This window comes from Hypomesus nipponensis, chromosome 20, assembly GCF_054491055.1.
Source record: "Hypomesus nipponensis isolate SF chromosome 20, ASM5449105v1, whole genome shotgun sequence".
Classification (NCBI taxonomy): Eukaryota; Metazoa; Chordata; class Actinopteri; order Osmeriformes; family Osmeridae; genus Hypomesus; species Hypomesus nipponensis.
Window position 1 is genome coordinate 12117611 of NC_140380.1, and position 17488 is coordinate 12135098.

Consider the following 17488-nt stretch of genomic DNA (forward strand, 5'->3'; position numbering starts at 1 on the left):
CATCAGTCACGTCCACCCAGCAGAACCAGTCCTGTCAGAGTTAGTGAGGGCGCAGCGCTTTAGATAGCTGCTGAATCAGACCAAGCTGGCTGCTTGTTTGAATGATTGGCAGGAGCCTGACAATGGAATGATAGACACACTCACACATGTACACGCACGTCCTCACACACACACACACACATACTCACACACTCACACACACACACACACACATACTCACACACTCACTCACACACACACACACATTGAAATGTGTTTGGCCTGAGTATTTAATACTCAGGTTGATAGTGGTCCACAGCATCAGATAAAGCAGTGTCAGTCATGACTAGGTGATTCTGAGGATGTAAACAGGGCTTCTCTAAAGTGTTGAGCTGTTTGTTTGTCTTCTCTGCGTGCAAGAAATACAAGTTTGTAGTCTACTTCTGAACGTCTGTATCCCCCTTCCCCAGACTTCTTCCCCCCCCCAGACCTGGGGGAGGAGGGGGGGCTGGCAAGGCCTGTGGTGGCAGGCATCGTGGCGACCATCTGTTTCCTAGCGGCAGCCGTCCTCTTCAGCACCCTGGCCGCCTGCTTCGTCAACAAGCAGCGCCGACGGAAGCTCAAGAGGAGGAGAGGTGAGGCCTCGCTCTGAGCAGCACTTGCTCTCAGGGTGGTGATCTTTTAGAGGCACTGCTCTGAGTTCAACAAACGTATTGTGCTTTTGGAGTTCTCTGCACTCACAGACAATGACTTGTCATGTTGTAATTGTTTTTAGTCACAGGACATTTTCGGTATCTATTGTTAATGTTTTGACCAGATGTATCTTTTTTCCAGACCCTCCTCTCTCCATAACCCACTGCAGGAAAAGCTTGGAGACTCCGTAAGTAAAAAAAACATATAGATAAATAAATATAAATACAGTGGAGGTCCCGCCCTCATAGGAAGACTGATCTACAACCTGGGAATATCCCCGACTGACTACTGTTTACAGTTAATGTAAACTTGAAACTGGGTGATTAATTAATGTGCAGGAGAAGTGCTGCCTACAGGGGAGATGGTGATGGCTGCAGCCTGGAGCCTCCAGTGTCATGCCCTCCCCTCCCATGCCCTCCCGTCTCATGCCCTCCCGTCTTCCTTGCTCCCTGCCATGTAGGTTTACACAAACACAGAATTTACTGTGGCAGGAAGGTGCAAACAATAAACATGTATGGATCTAAAATCTGAAGTTAGAAAGTACCGTAGTCTAACTAAACCTAAGACCTAAACAATCAAAAAAATAAAACAATGTAAAATGTTATTTTAGATGTGTTTTTTAACTAACTAACTAACTAACTAACACAGTATAAGGGCAATTCTACTTATTATACTATAATTATGAACGGCAGTCATACAAATGAATAAAATCTACGTGTGCAGCTTGGAGCCTGGAGCCTCCTGTCTCAAGCATTCGCCTTGCTGTTAAGCATCTTGTATTTGCAGCATTTTCCCAGTGAAGTGTGATTACAATATAGAATATAGAAATAAAAAGGAGCTTTGGAAAAGTGTAACATTTCATTTTTTTAAAGGTTTTTTATAAAGACACTGATGTGTACCTTAAGGAAAATCACAGAAAGAAACCATTAAAGTCTCCAACCATAAATTGCTCTAGGTAATGTTGCCTAATATTCGCTAACATATGTCAACATAAAACGCAGTTTTAAATGGAAGTCATCACAGGTGTCACCAAATATAGGCTATGTTAACATCAGGGACACAACAATAACATCCAGAAATCAGCAAACTATATGTATGGATAAAATTGTAAATTTAACAGTTTAAACGTTTTTCAATTTATTACAACAAACGTGCTCAGAAACTTACCCGTAACTCCATCTTGAAAATGATTTGCAATTTGGTATTTTTGAACCTGTGAACTTCCCGTTGGACGCGCTGGGCAGGAGACAGGAGGGCATGACACGGCCTGCAGCCATACAGTCCTGGAAATCTGTGAAGGAGGTGCAGTGGTAGATTGAGCCACTAGGTGGTATCAGTGAGCTGCCTTGCACTTCTTCGCCCCTGAGGAATAGGAAGTCAAAGAAAGTCTTCTTTTTCAGGTCAATTAATAAACGGGCTGGTGGTGATGGGTGTGTATACTGTTTAATGCTGCTCCTGCTCGTGTCACGATTCAGGGTTGGAAATGAGGGAGGCTGGGGGTCCCAGGGTGGGGCTGGGGGGTCCCAGGGTGGGGCTGGGGGTCCCAGGGTGGGGCTGGGGGGTCCCAGGGTGGGGCTGGGGGTCCCAGGGTGGGGCTGGGGGTCCCAAGGTGGGGCTGGGGGTCCCAGGGTGGGGCTGGGGGTCCCAAGGTGGGGCTGGGGGTCCCAGGGTGGGGCTGGGGGGTCCCAGGGTGGGGCTGGGGGTCCCAAGGTGGGGCTGGGGGTCCCAAGGTGGGGGGTCCCAGGGTGGGGCTGGGGGGTCCCAGGGTGGGGCTGGGGGTCCCAAGGTGGGGCTGGGGGGTCCCAAGGTGGGGCTGGGGGTCCCAAGGTGGGGGGTCCCAGGGTGGGGCTGGGGGTCCCAGGGTGGGGCTGGGGGTCCCAAGGTGGGGCTGGGGGGTCCCAGGGTGGGGCTGGGGGTCCCAGGGTGGGGCTGGGGGTCCCAAGGTGGGGCTGGGGGGTCCCAGGGTGGGGCTGGGGGTCCCAGGGTGGGGCTGGGGGTCCCAAGGTGGGGCTGGGGGTCCCAAGGTGGGGGGTCCCAGGGTGGGGCTGGGGGTCCCAGGGTGGGGCTGGGGGTCCCAAGGTGGGGCTGGGGGGTCCCAGGGTGGGGCTGGGGGTCCCAGGGTGGGGCTGGGGGTCCCAAGGTGGGGCTGGGGGGTCCCAGGGTGGGGCTGGGGGGTCCCAAGGTGGGGCTGGGGGTCCCAAGGTGGGGCTGGGGGGTCCCAGGGTGGGGCTGGGGGGTCCCAAGGTGCGGTTTTGCTTTAGTTGGGGGTTCCCACAGAACTGGTGTTTTTCCTTCTGGAACCCTCCAGAGGGGATGATACAGTCAGGAGTGAACCTCAGGGAGGATCATCTTAAATTACTGTTCAGAATGTTCCAATTCCAAGCATAGGATTTCATAACATTTAAAAGAGGAGTGTTCAGGATTTTGAATGATGACATTTCAGGGAACCCTCAGGAGTGACGAGTCATAGGTCATTTTGAACACTGGATTATGAGGCTGAGACGCTGTCGTGTGTGTGTGTGTGTGTGTGTGTGTGTGTGTGTGTGTGTGTGTGTGTGTGTGTGTGTGTGTGTGTGTGTGTGTGTGTGCGTGTGTCTGAAGGGTTGGTGAGACTGTACGTGTATGTTTTATCCACAGTTCTAATAACTTTGACATTGGATTTGTCGCACAGATTTTTTTAATGTCAGGCAGATGCGCATAATGTATGAGTCATTAGTTTTCTCTAAATATTTGGCAACATTGTGTTTGCAACATAAGTTTTGAACCAATGTCAGCACAATAAAAAAGACAACAATCCAGGCTTGCAGTTATCTTTATATCTTTATCTTTGCATTATAATCTGTAAACAGTATGATCCAATGCCACATATGGTACATTAGGCTGGAGGAACAAGGTTTAACCTTGCAGACAGACAATGAGATTTTAATGTTTCTGTAAAATACAATGATGCCACACTGACATCTGGTGCTTGGAAAGGCTCCTATATTGTACAGCGTGGTGTGTTTGTCAGATGGTGTCACATGCACTCTGGGTCGTAAGAGCTATACTATGGAAGTAAGTTATCTCATTTAACTCATTCATCTAAAGACAGTTAACTCATTCATCTAAAGACAGTTAACTCATTCATCTAAAGACAGTTACTCATTTGCTAGACACACACAGCCAGTAAGTGTCTGAAAGTGTGCTTTAACTGCAATCATATTAGTGTATTATCAAAAGATTTTCAACAAGTCCAACAAATCCAATTTCTGCTACTCACAGGCCCAATGTAAAACTTTGGTTGGCCTTGCTATTTCCAAATGATTTAACAATTATTTACAGAAATACAGAAAACAAATCTAAGAAATTATTGTAATTTTATGTGTTTGTAGTTTTAATTGTTCACACAATTATGTGTGAACAAAGCAAGACCATGGCTACAAATTATTGTGAACTTTATCACATCCACAACACTTAGTACGCAGTTCACACTGTTCCAGCTTGTGTGGTCCTCTATCTATTGATCTATCTGTTGTTTCAGTCTTTATTTCACATGAATCTCTCAACTCCTCCTGTTGTTATTCTATCTGTCCTCTGTTCTCTCTGCTGTTCTTCTGTCACCTGAATATCATCCGGTCTCTTGCTGTATGGACATTTAGACACCTCATTTACAGCCTCTGTTCTCCTCCTCTCCTCCTTCTCCGACCCATCCTCCTTCTCCTTTCTTCTCCTACCCATCATCCCTCTCTCCTCCTCTTTCTCCTCCCCCTGCTCTCCTTCTCCATCTTGTCCTCCTCCATCTCTTGTTGTCCCCCGCAGGAGTCCTCTTAGCTCCCTCCCCGGGGTTGAGCCCTACTGGGGAGACGGCCGAAGCCTCAGGCCCCCTGCCTCCAGCCCTCAGTGAGTGAGCCCTGACCTGTCCCCCCTCACCCACCTCACCTCACCTCCCCCCTGCCCTCCCCTGTCTCACCCCTGCCCTCCCTCACCCCTTCCCTGCTTTCCCCGGCCTGCCTCCTCCTCCCTCCCTCACCCCTGCCCAGCCTCCCCCGCCCCGCCCCACCTCACTCCCACCCTCCCTCCCCCCTGCCCAGCCTCCCCCGCCCCACCTCACCCCCGCTTTCTCTCGCCCCTGCCCTCCCCTCTCACCCCCCTGCCTAGCACACCAGTAGCCTCCCTACTGCCCTGGCCTGCATGCTCTCCTGACAGCTCTCTCCCAGCATCCTGCTAGGGGCCAGAGAGCTCTGGGAGGGATCCACTCAAGGGAGATGTACAAGTGACGCCAGTCCTTTCAGTTTCTAAAGCACAAGAATATTATTTCAAGTCATCAGGGGGTTTGAAGTGGTTTACATGTCCAGCAGGGGGCGGTCTCACTGCACAGAACTTCACTTTATTCACATCTCTCTGTTATTTGGGTTTTTAAAAACATTACTTTCAGTAGCAGGGCTTTATTTACATGTCTGTGCATGAGTCAAGTACTGCAAAACTTATGTTCTTATTGAGTACACGTTAAATAATCATGTATATTTTGCACAGAAACGTCCGTTAACAATGTATGCTTGGTACCTGTCTGTTGCATGGCAACACTCTCCCACCACTTCCAATAGAGTTCCAGCTTAAGGTCAGGTACCACAGGCACTATTCACCTGTGGTACCTCCCCTTGAGGTCAAATTACTCCTGAATTGTTTCAAGGCCGTTGTAGTCAAATCCATTCACCTCGTCCACAATCAATCCACAATGAACCCCTGCAGCTGGACATGTAATACTAAACCAGTCTTGGTATGTAGAAGGTATCTAGCAGGACTGGTTGCTTCTCTTTTGAGTTGGCAGGCCTTCCATCCCAGTTAGTCTCACAGTAAAATGGTAAACAAGTCCCCTGGCATCTCATTGGCTGCACTGCTGTTTGTACTTCTGCCTCCGCCCTGTCCTCTGCAACAGGAACCTCCAGCTCTCCCAGCTGCCTCACAGGCTGGTCTGTACCATCCTGCCCTGGCCCCTTCCACTACTCTGTAAAACAGAACAGTCCAGAATGAGAGCTTTGTCAGTGAGTGTATCAGTGTGTTTCACCCTCCTGGAGGGTTTCTGAGAAGCTCAATGTGCCTTGTGTTCCTCCAGATGTTTCGCAGCCAAACAACCCCTCAATCGCTGCCTCTTTGTGACGAACCCACCCCGGCACACTCGAGCTTGACCTAGCCCTGCCAAATCTGCACACCTCTTCTTATCTAGCTTTTGTGAACTGATTTCCTGCGATGCATTGTTTCCTTTAAACATATTTTCTTGGACAAATTATTGTCTTGATAAACGCTTCAGGCAAAGTTCTCCCATTTTCCCATGCTTTGCAAGTTTTAAATTGATTTATTGTGTCAGAAGTATTAATTATTCAGTATAGTTTGTGTAAGCTTGTTGTAGTTAGTATTCAGCATCAGTGCCAAATCGTGATCCTGGTTTTACGCAAATATTATGCAGTTATTGTATTTTAAGCATGTGCAGTTTTAAACAAGTGAAAGTGTTCAATTTATAGGAAGTGAATCATTTGCAGGCTGACAATGTTCTCATACCTGTACATTAGACACATGGTGTCTAATATCTAATATCACATATCTGCTGGGTATCTACCTTTATTATAATGAAAAACTACCCAGAATAAATGACACTGAATTGAAGAGAGCAAATATTATTGCCTTTAATTCTGTAGCTGTCCTCATCCTGTATTCACGTCTTGGTTTCACAGCAGCACATTTTGGAACATGACCAGCCAGTTTTGAGTGTCTTGAATGCAGGCCTTGTTGCTATGGATCTTGTTCTTACATTCAGGAACTATACTTGCAGACTCATGAAGCACTAACCCGCTGTCATAGTGGCTTCCTCTGGCAGCTCCGTGTTCTCCAGCAGCTCAGTGTTCTCCAGCAGCTCAGTGTTCTCCAGCAGCTCAGTGTTCTCCAGCAGCTCAGTGTTCTCCAGCAGCTCAGTGTTCTCCAGATGTTCTGAGAAAACTGAAGTGCTGCATTTGCTCTGCCACTAAACACTCATGAAAATACGCTGAAAAAATGAGTTTGTGTCAACGGGTTAGGGACCCTAACCCTGACCCTGACCCTGACCCTGACCCTGACCCTAACCCTAAGGACCCTAACCCTAACCCTTAGGGACCCTAACCCTAACCCTAACCTTAGGGACCCAAACCCTAACCCTATAGAATGTGGCATTTCGGACTGTTTCAATACTTAAGAGTTGCAGCTGATAATTAAATCACTGTTAGTGTTCCACACACTATCTTATGCCTCCAACTGCTTACGTTTCAAATGAAAGGAAATGTAAGAAATATTAAAGCCAGTATTTAGTTACAAAAACTGCATGCAACATCTGTTGGTCTCAGACTTTTTCATTAGCTTGAAGATCAAATGAAACACAAAGAACTTTCATAAGTAGTTGGTAAAAAGTGTCTGAAAATGTCACATTGTGTCTCTTACTACATTGTCATATTTTAATCGTATTTTCATATGCCTTGAGTGTACAGCAGAAACAGCTATGTTAAAGTTATTGCTTGAATAGTTAGGAGGGCGCTGCACTCAGCACAGACAAGATCTTTGCCATCTCGGTCATCTAGGTCGGTTGCCATGGAAACGCCTCCTTGGCCAGCACAGCCATCACAAGCACGACTTATTCAGAAAAGAAATATGAGCAAAGCGTTGTATTTTGTCTAAATAAAGATATTATCATTTCAAAAAGCCCTTCTTTTCTCTCTTGTTTCTGGGAAATGCTTGTTGTTCCTCATTACTTGGTAACTCTCATGGCTACATTGAATTATTAATGGCTTTGAATTAGACACATACAATTGACTGAGTTGATAATAAATGTATTTGAAGAGTGTTTTCAACTTGACATAAAAGAACATGTACAACATAGTACTACATGAGTTGATACTGTAAGAGGCCATCAATAATGAGTGTGTCCAGGGAGGTGTGAGGGATGACAAGACATCTCCAGAAAAAGGATGAGAACAATATCATCACTACAGTCAAGATCAATACTGGCTGCTTGGGAGTTATATGTTCCAGAAACATTCAGTTCCCTGGACTGAGTCATTACATTTCTGAATTGAGCTCAAAGCTTCTGATCAATGGTATCAATATGAATCACAGACATTAATAATAATAATCAATGGTACAGCACGCCATAAAGTCTGTCTACCGTGTATCAATAGCGGGGCATTTGGTTTAGAGCAAATCTGAAGTTGAAGCGTGAAGGAGTTTCAGCCAAAATGTTCTCATGCTTGGGTCTAGTCTGTGTGTGTTTGAGTGATGGAGGTTAGTGGTCTGTGTGTGTTTGAGTGATGGAGGTTAGCGACCTGGTCCTGACCGGTTTCCTTTGTCTGCTTGTCAGGGTGTCCTCTGGGAAGGAGAGTCCAGAGAGCATGCGTTCGGTAGGACCGCCCTCTGAATCGTCAGAGGATGGACACGGTCTTCACGTTAAGCACATGCCCTCCAGCCCCGCGAGGAAGGAGGAGCTCTCTCTGTACAAGAAGACTAAAAGAGCAATAATCAGCAAGAGGTACAGCGTGTCCAAGCAGGAGGCGGAGCCCACCACACCCATCGAACTGATCAGTCGAGGGCCGGACGGACGCTTTGTCATGGACCCGTCCGACATAGAGATGTCCGTCAAGCCTCCGCGCATCCAGGGCTTCCCATTCGTGGAAGAGTCCGACCTGTATCCGGAGTTCCGCCAGTCGGACGAAGAGAACGACGACCCTGGGCCCATGCCTCCCGTCATGGCCACGCTCCGGCCTCACCAGATCTCCCCCATGTCCTCCAGCCAGGACTCCTACATGCAGCCTCCAGCCTACAGCCCTCGCTTCCAGAGGCCCATGGAAGGTATGACCATCATGGAGAGCAGCCGTCTGCAAGCCACGGGCCAGATCCGAGGCTCGCTCCACCACAGGGTGTTCCCCCCCAGCCACTTCTACAGCTACCTGGGCAGTCCTGGGGAACACGACCCCCCACCTCCTTTCTACATGGCCGACACCAGCCCGCTGAGCTCTGTCATGTCCTCCCCTCCATATCTCCCAGAAGGACCTTTTGGTCACCCAGCCATTCCTGAAGAAATGGGGGAGGGAGACGTTCACCATTACGCCGTTTCCAACTTCCCCCTCCCCCTGACGCTCACCTCATCCTCCCGCTCCCCAGACATCTGGCAAAGACCGGATTTCACCTTCGCCAGTCTTGAGCCTCACTTCATCTTCCCTCCTCACCACTCTCTGCATCTCCACCGGGAGCCTCTGTTTCCCCCCCCTCCTCACGTCCTTCCCCTCGGGGCTCTCCAGCCCTCATCCTTGCAGATGCCCTCCTATCCTGGTGTCCTGTCGCTGGAGGCCCCAAAGAGCCGGCCAGGCAAGTCTCCTAGCAAGGCCAAGGGGCCTCCAGCCAAGCATGTAGCTATGCAAGAGGCCCCGGGTCTGGGCCAGCTGAGACACACCAGCAACGGGATGGGTGTGCCTGTCTTGCCTTACCCTGCCCCCATGGCCCACGTGGTTCCCAGCACGTTCAGCAGTCTGGACACGCGATGGTTCGAGCCCCCTCGGTTCAGCCCCAGGCAGATCCGCAGGATGGAGTCCAGCATGCAGCAGGTAGTACTGCAGCCCTCACGCCTCTCGCCCCTCACCCAGAGCCCCCTCAGCTCCCACAACGGCTCCCCAGAGATCGTGGTGCGCCCCCGGCCCCGCCCAGGCCTCGTGCAGCCCTCCATCCCTCCAGAGATGTCCGAGATCACCCTACTTCCGCCTGCGTCAGCCAGCTTCTCTCGACGGTCCTCCCCTTCCTCCTCTCCTGCCCAGAATAGCAGGAGAGCCAGTCCCAGCTACCGCACCCATATGGCCCTGGCCACCTCCGCCACCAGCTACCCCTCACAGTCCCCCTCACCCCCCGTGGAAAGCAGCAACGTTTTTGGACAGATGCCGTCCCAGAGGAGGACTCAGGAGGAGGTCCTGCCGTCTGAGCCGTCTCCTCCACAGCTGTCGTCTTCAGGGTAGGTGCTGCAGCCCCCGGAGAGGGAGCTCTCTGTGCGGCCGTCTGCCTCATCCCATTCTGCTTTCACTTCAAGTTGGACCACAGTGTTGCAAAAAGGTTCTCTACTATCTGCATCAGCAAGCATATTTTCCAATCAAATGGAAGGAATGTTTGTCGTCCAAATTTATTATCAATTTTAAATTGAAAGTCTTCAGGATGTTTTACATCATCCCGCATTGCCCTAAAATAGAGAGAGATATTTGATTAGCTTGGGAGTTCAATCAATGCTGCGTTTCATGCCAGACATCAAATTTAAAACATTCATTAAAAAAAATCTGTGAAGCATTGTGCTAAAGTTGTCACCTTCAGCAAATTCCTTCTCTATTTTTATGTAAACACCCTGGCATTGTAACAAAAAAGAATTATGTGACAAGAAACATGCATTTGCTTCACAGATGACCACAGAACATTTGGGGCTACAGTATGTCTTGAAAGAAAGCACCATTCTATTTGTCCATTTTCAGCGCATTGTGCTATTTGTTGAATATGAGCCCCTTAAAGCCTGGAATCAGAGGAGCATCTGGAAGGCTGTTTCTCCACCTGCGCCTGCTTCACCCTGCTTTCACCCAACAGGAGGAAGCCCATATTCGGCACCTTTATTGACTTTCCGACAAAACAAGCGCTCATTGTGTCTGCCTGGATGGTAGAGGTCTTGTTGAGGAGGCAGAGGGGGGCTGGAGGATGTCTGGAGTCACAGGGCTCATCTCTTCCTTAGTGACCTGATAACTTGACCTCCTCCTACCCCTAACCCTCCTCCTACCCCTAACCCTAACCCTCCTCCTACCCCTAACCCTCTCCCCTCTATCTCTCTGTCCACCCTTACCCCCATGCCCCTCTCCCTTCCCCCTGTCCCCCAGGTCCCAGGGTGTCCCCCAGGTCCCAGGGTGTCCCCCAGGTCCCAGGGTGTCCCCCAGGTCCCAGGGTGTCCCCCAGGTCCCAGGGTGTCCCCCAGGTCCTAGGGTGTCCCCAGGCCCCAGCGTGTCTCCCAGGTCCCAGAGTGTCTCCCAGGTCCCAGGGTGTCCCCCAGGTCCCAGGGTGTCCCCCAGGTCCCAGGGTGTCCCCCAGGTCCCAGGGTGTCGCCCAGGTCCTAGGGTGTCCCAGAGTGTCTCCCAGGTCCCAGGGTGTCCCCAGGCCCCAGAGTGTCTCCCAGGTCCCAGGGTGTCCCTCAGGTCCCAGGGTGTCCCCCAGGTCCCAGGGTGTCCCTCAGGTCCCAGGGTGTCCCCCAGGTCCCAGGGTGTCCCCCAGGTCCAGCTCCCAGGGTGCTTGTTGGGCGAAGTGCTGCAGGGCCTGTCTGCTTGTCATGTGTTGCAGTGTCTCCATCATACAGTGTGACGTTAGGGCTGGTTCTCTCCTGGAGTCTGACCTGCTTTGTTTTTGATCTCAGCTATCTGGGCAGCGTTGTTGACACCAGGTCCTCCACACCTCAATAGGTAAGGGTCGGATCCATGTCTGAGAGGGGGGGGTCGCAGGTGGGGCTTTAATCACCTCGTCCTTTAAAGGGGAATACGAGCTTTTGGATCTTGTTTTGTTTACTTCTATCAACTTCTTATTTTCGTTTTGTTTTTTGTTTTTTTTTGTTTCCCAAAGTATTTCAGTTCTGCAGTCTTCAACGCTATGCTGCTGTCTGAGCAAGTCTCAGGTTAGGCACGTTTCTCTGACGTGTCTTCCTCTTGGTGTTAATGCTGGAAACACTGAAGGAGCGTTTGATTTGAAACACTTGGCACAGAAATATGACACCCTACAATGTGAAGTTTGTCTTCATATGACAGAAAGCTAAAAGTAGTAGTCCTGCACAAACACAGATCCAGATGCCTTAACAAAGCTGCAAATCTTTTAACTTTTTGTAGCTGTTACTGATGCATAAGGCTTATAAGGCAACTCTGTCAGTATGGGTTTTCCTGGCTAGTAACAGATTTAGTCCCTCTGATACAAACATATTTAGCAGCCCTCTCAAGATGCTTTTGATAAGACTAATTGAAAATATTTCTTTACTCAGATTCCAAGGAAATATTTTATGTGAATAAACTCCTCTGTATTTAGAGCATGAACCAAAATACTTGAGAGCGCCATAGAACACTTGTATGTTTGGAGAATAGAACACGTATATGTTTGGAGAATAGAACACTTGTATGTTTGGAGAATAGAACACGTATGTTTGGAGAATAGAACACTTGTATGTTTGGAGAATAGAACACGTATATGTTTGGAGAATAGAACACGTATGTTTGGAGAATAGAACACGTATATGTTTGGAGAATAGAACACGTATGTTTGGAGAATAGAACACGTATATGTTTGGAGAATAGAACACGTATGTTTGGAGAATAGAACACGTATGTTTGGAGAATAGAACACGTATGTTTGGCGAATAGAACACGTATATGTTTGGAGAATAGAACACGTATGTTTGGAGAATAGAACACTTGTATGTTTGGACTGCAGAACAGTTGTCACTATCATGTGAAGCAAGTGTCTTTCCAGAACACAATTTTTTTTTTTATTGTGGGGAAATATGAATAAGTCGAGGGCGTGAGTTAAGCACCCCCAGTTCGGAGTGCCCTATGAAGTGGATGTCAATGTATTCCCCTTTAAAGTCCTGTTCCATGTGCAAACTGCCATGCATGCTATTGCTAAATATTTCTCCTCAGTTAAAAAAACAAACAAATAAACATCAAAAAAGATCAACTATCTGAATAAACTCTTGTTACATTTGTTGTCCACGTGTTTGGTTTTTTGGTTTTGGCTTATTTTCCGTTATGTGACTGTTCCCAAGTAGCCATTTCCCCTCCCGCCATCCCTCCCTGTCAGCATGGTGAAGCCCATTGTAGACAGTTTCCATGTCTATGAATACATACTGATGATGCTGTGTTGCTCAGATGTGGTCTTCCCCCTCTACTAACAGCCTTCCATTTCTCCCAACAGCCACAAACACAGGACAACCCCTCTGTAATGCTATGCGTCTTCCTTGCTTTGTGAAAGAGCCCGGTTGTGTATTGACAGAGTGCCTGAGTTAGGGTTAGGCTAACCCTGGGCTGCCAGGTTAACGGGTCTCTGTATGTGGAATGGACGGCAGACACTGTCAACACACCTGCACACACATGACCACACCTGCCACACATGAACACACCTGCACACCCTCCACAACATTTCAACTTTTCAGATTAAGGTAGAAAATTCAGGGTACGTGTTTGCACTTGTGATTTGATAAAGAGCGTAAAGATTGGAATGGGTTGTATACAGCACGTATATGATATATACATAATGCATTGTGATTTAAACCGTTCTTCTTCAATCACAACAGGTGCAAACTGTATTACGTCCTTTCTCTGTATGATGGTTCAAAGTAAATGGACCGTTTTAGACAGTTTTAGATCAATAGCCTGCTTATTTAATAAAATATGTTGATATAAATATGACACCAGTGTAATTTATTAGACATTGCTTTCATTTAGATGTTCTGATAAGAACTCTCCCTGTGGCTGTAGCCTGGTGCGTCATAGAGAAGAACCAGCGGCACTGCAGAGAGCCGGAGGTAGCCGGAGGTAGCTGGAGCTTTGCTGGCGGCAGCTCTGCTGACTGGCGGCAGCTGATCAGAGGGCCGGAGGTTTGATCGATGCTCCCGGGGTTATCTGTCTCTTCTTTTTGTTTTTGCTCAGAAAACATGGAGGTGTTCCGAGCGGGCCTGTGGGGCCCGAGAGGATAGAGGCACTGAGATATCAACGTCTTAAAAAAGTCAAGAAGATGGTCGTCAACAACAACAACTCAAAGAGTAGAAAGAAAGCAGGTGAGTGTCCAGCTCCACCTAAAAAGAAGACTCAGGAGGCTGAGGTGTCCTGTCAGGTAACGTGGGAGAGCCTGGAGCTTCGCACATGTTGGTGGTTTTTCCCCATTTTCCTTTTCAGACGCTTTGTAGGTCAGGTAGAGCAGGGTGTCCAAGAGCTGTGGTCCTCTGAGGGCATTCAGAGAATTCAAGCTATTCCAGCAAATTTTTGTCTGTGTTTGTGTTAGTTGTTTTGCTGAAGGTCGGATCTCTGCCCCAGTTTGAAGTTGTCTGCACTCTGCAGCAGATTTATTCAAGGAGCTTCTGATTTTTGAGTCTGTTTAGAGAAACAAATCTTGCGATGTTTCATCTAACACTCTTTTCTTTGACTTTGCCTTTCCATCCACGATCCACTAGCACCCCTGGTCCTTACTTTCCTCCCTCACCCCCTGTCTCTGTACCTGACCCCTGACCTCTGACCTCCCTCTGACCCCTGTCCCCTCCCCCAGGTGACTCCTCCTCTCAGCCCCAGCCCCCCTGCTCCTCCTGGGTGCTGCAGCCTGAAGAAGCTCTCTACCTCCGCAAGAAGAAGAAGGCTCCTCTCAGACAGGATCCGTACGCCCGCTTCTCTGCCCTGCTGTACCGCCGCCCTCACAGGGAGGACCAAAAGGCCATCCTGGCCAGCATGGACAGCATGGACTCAGACCATGCCACTCTCCTCTGAGTCTGCCAAGGTTCAACTACTCTCCCACAACGTCACATGCCATGTCAACTCAATTCTGCCCCAAGGGAAAAAATGGTTTTCAGAACAAAAAACACAAAAGGAAAATAGAGTGTCTACCTGAGGTTTACAAAGTCTTGCTCCAGTGCAAAACATACAAGAAAGCATTGTAGTTTCTTTATTTAGAAAGAATGCTTTGGGGTCCATGAACCCAGAGGTATAGTCAGTCTCTGTTTACAGCACATCTCACATGCTTCCTCCTCCAGCCTCTCCCACCAACACGCCAGTCAAACATGCCACCAACACGCCAGTCAAACATGCCACCAACACGCCAGTCAAACACAGGGTTCTCACAAGCTGCAAACTGTACCTCAGAATATATTTTTTTTCTTCATCATTCATTATTCCGACTCCAGTGTAATCAAGTTCTAATTTCATTAAGTTTATGAGTTGACATTTTTCATAATTGACCAGATATACACTGCAATGGCTGTTTTGATGCAGGTCTGTTAAAACCGGATCCACACAGATTAGGAACTGTTTTTTACGTAATGGTTATTTGAACACCAATAAAGGCATTATTATAGATATTATGGATGCAGGATATTCTGGTCCACTTACGTCAACATTTCTATTAGAAACTTTTAATATACAATTAATAGTTTAGTTGTTTTTTCCCACAACATTATAATTTTAAAAGAGAAAGCTATCATAATCAAAGCACAATAAACACATTCCTTTACAAAGGATCACATTTAGAGTACTGCTGCAGTCGTCAGCCACATGTGGGTGTAGATGACCAGAGCTGCCCCCCAATCCTACATCTCTCATGTCACATGGCCCAGGAGGGACACCTGGCCAATCCTACATCTGTCATGTCACATGGCCCTGGAGGGACACCTGGCCAATCCTACGTCTCTCATGTCACATGGCCCAGGAGGGACACCTGGCCAATCCTACGTCTCTCATGTCACATGGCCCAGGAGGGACACCTGGCCAATCCTACATCTCTCATGTCACATGGCCCGGGAGGGACACCTGGCCAATCCTACGTCTCTCATGTCACATGGCCCAGGAGGGACACCTGGCCAATCCTACGTCTCTCATGTCACATGGCCCAGGAGGGACACCTGGCCAATCCTACGTCTCTCATGTCACATGGCCCAGGAGGTCTCACACCTGGGATAGGCATTTGCACTGGAGCAAAACTTTGGCTACTGCCATATTGCATATACAGTATATATATAAATATTAAAAAATATATACATATATAATTGTTTGATCTTTAACCACACTTATCTTGTAGCATTATGGGTAGTACAGAGGGATCCTAATCCTTTTATTTTAAAAGTACTATAGCAATGCCAAACATACCACAACTTCCTTAATCTCTGAAACATGTACTGTACGGAGAGGAGGACAGGATTTTGTGCCATAGTATTCTATAGTATTCTATAGTATTTTGTCATTCATGAGGGAGGACCTTGAACCAAAGGCATTGAATTGCCTTTACAAGGATTTTGGTCCCATACATCATTTCTGATTTTCTTTCATTTTTTTACTATATGTGAGTTTCTGTATCAGAGTAACTGTATCAGAGTGACTGTATCAGAGTGACTGCACACATCTACGTTTTGGAACTGACAGAAGAGCTTCTTGTGGCATTCCGGGATTGAGCGGCCAAAATGATTACTGTGTCATCTAAAGGTGCTTGTTTTCTATAGATTACCATTGATTCATTTGTGGATTCATTTGTAGACATATCTTGAAGATGACCATGTGGGTGGTAAGGAGGTGTTCCAGTCGTGGTCAGTAGTACAGCTGTGTGGCTGGAAGGGACCAACATGCTTCTGTGCTGTTGTTGTCATCTACTTAATTACTGACAGGTTGTCTAGTAAGTTACTGACAGGTCATCTAGTTACTTAATGACAGGTCATCTAGTTAGTTACTGACAGGTTGTCTAGTTAGTTACTGACAGGTCATCTAGTTTGTAACTGACAGGTCATCTAGTTAGTTACTGACAGGTCATCTAGTTTGTTACTGACAGGTCATCTAGTTAGTTACTGACAGGTCATCTAGTTTGTTACTGACAGCCTGAAATGTTGGTTGTTTTGTGACTGCAGCTGAGAAACACAAACATCCTTTTGAGTGAGGAACTGAAAACAACCATCCTTAACCCTAACCCTATCCTTGACGAGATGTGTTCTGCCAATAACTACTTTGTAGGCACTGTATTTTATATTAGTGGTTCTTCTCACAGCTTTTGTCTCCTACTGACAAAGTAATCCTATGTTGAAGCAGTGCTGTACTAACATTTGACTGACATTTTAAAGTAATTCTGTAACTGAAAATGCTACTTTAAAACTCTATTTCACACCCTTTTTTTTTCCAATCCTGAAACAAGTCTGATTCAATGGTGAATATCAACACTGTTAGTTTATGGATCTCATAGGTATACAGTATAGAGGAGAATAGCAAAGGTTGGAAATGTGGAGTTTATGAGTGAAGCCAACCTGAAGTCTGGTTTGTCCTTCAAGTAAAAACATTAAGATATAAAAACTCTGAAACATCTGAAAACACTATTACATTTGCCCTCACTCAAACACTCATTGGCACATCTGAAAACACTATTTCCTACAAACAAATACCGGTGTGTTCATTTGCGCTCTTCCTGTTTTAAACACATTTTATTATTATCTTGGCTTTTCTTAACACTGTTCTCTGAAAATTATCTCCAGAACTTAAATCACAAAGATCTCAAATGCGCTAAACATATTATGTTATATGTTAAAATATTATATTGTAAATACAATAATTGCATATATTGCACAATGTATTATAAAATGTGTATATTTTAAATAAATTGGACAATATATGCATGCACTCACATAATGCACATTATATATATTCCCCTATTTTGGATTTCAAGTATGAAAAAAATATTTCTGTTTTATTCCCCCACTTCACTGGTTACACACTCACCTCAGAGACGAGCAGGACTTCAAAGCCCGCTGACACAATTACACCTTTTGATATCCTTGATGGACCTCATTGATAGTGATCCTGTTAGGTTATGTTTGTCTTAACCTTGGCTCATGACAATGGTTGTGTTTTGGTGTGGTCACTTTAAAAGGCAAGATATGTAGATGGTTAGTACAGTAATTGATGTCCTGATTTTGGATCTGTCAGGTTAAATTAGCGTTTAATCTAAATTGTTATTTCTGGTGGGATTGTGATCCAGAGCCCTACTCCAGGCCTACTCTAACCCTAACCTTCACATTAATATCGGTGCTGATGAC

General features: G+C 47.0%; 1 protein-coding gene and 1 long non-coding RNA gene across 4 annotated transcripts in view; both read left to right on the forward strand.

The window, feature by feature from the left end:
- Positions 1-16126, forward strand: part of igsf9bb (immunoglobulin superfamily, member 9Bb) — a 52437-nt gene extending 36311 nt beyond the window's left edge. The window contains exons 16-21 of one of the 3 annotated variants that reach the window (XM_084684411.1): positions 450-614; positions 814-859; positions 4471-4551; positions 8030-9667; positions 13365-13492; positions 13978-16126. In XM_084684411.1, coding sequence (XP_084540537.1) covers positions 450-614; positions 814-859; positions 4471-4551; positions 8030-9667; positions 13365-13492; positions 13978-14192 — 2273 coding nt within the window. In that variant the 3' untranslated portion in view covers positions 14193-16126. Of the gene's footprint in view, positions 1-449; positions 615-813; positions 860-4470; positions 4552-8029; positions 9668-13364; positions 13499-13977 lie in introns of all 3 variants that reach the window. The other 2 variants (XM_084684413.1, XM_084684412.1) reach the window with 2 other exon arrangements.
- Positions 10756-12419, forward strand: LOC146246430 (uncharacterized). The gene is made up of 2 exons (XR_014734634.1): positions 10756-11138; positions 11296-12419. It is a non-coding gene; the product is annotated as an uncharacterized LOC146246430 (long non-coding RNA).
- Positions 16127-17488: the final 1362 nt, after the last annotated feature.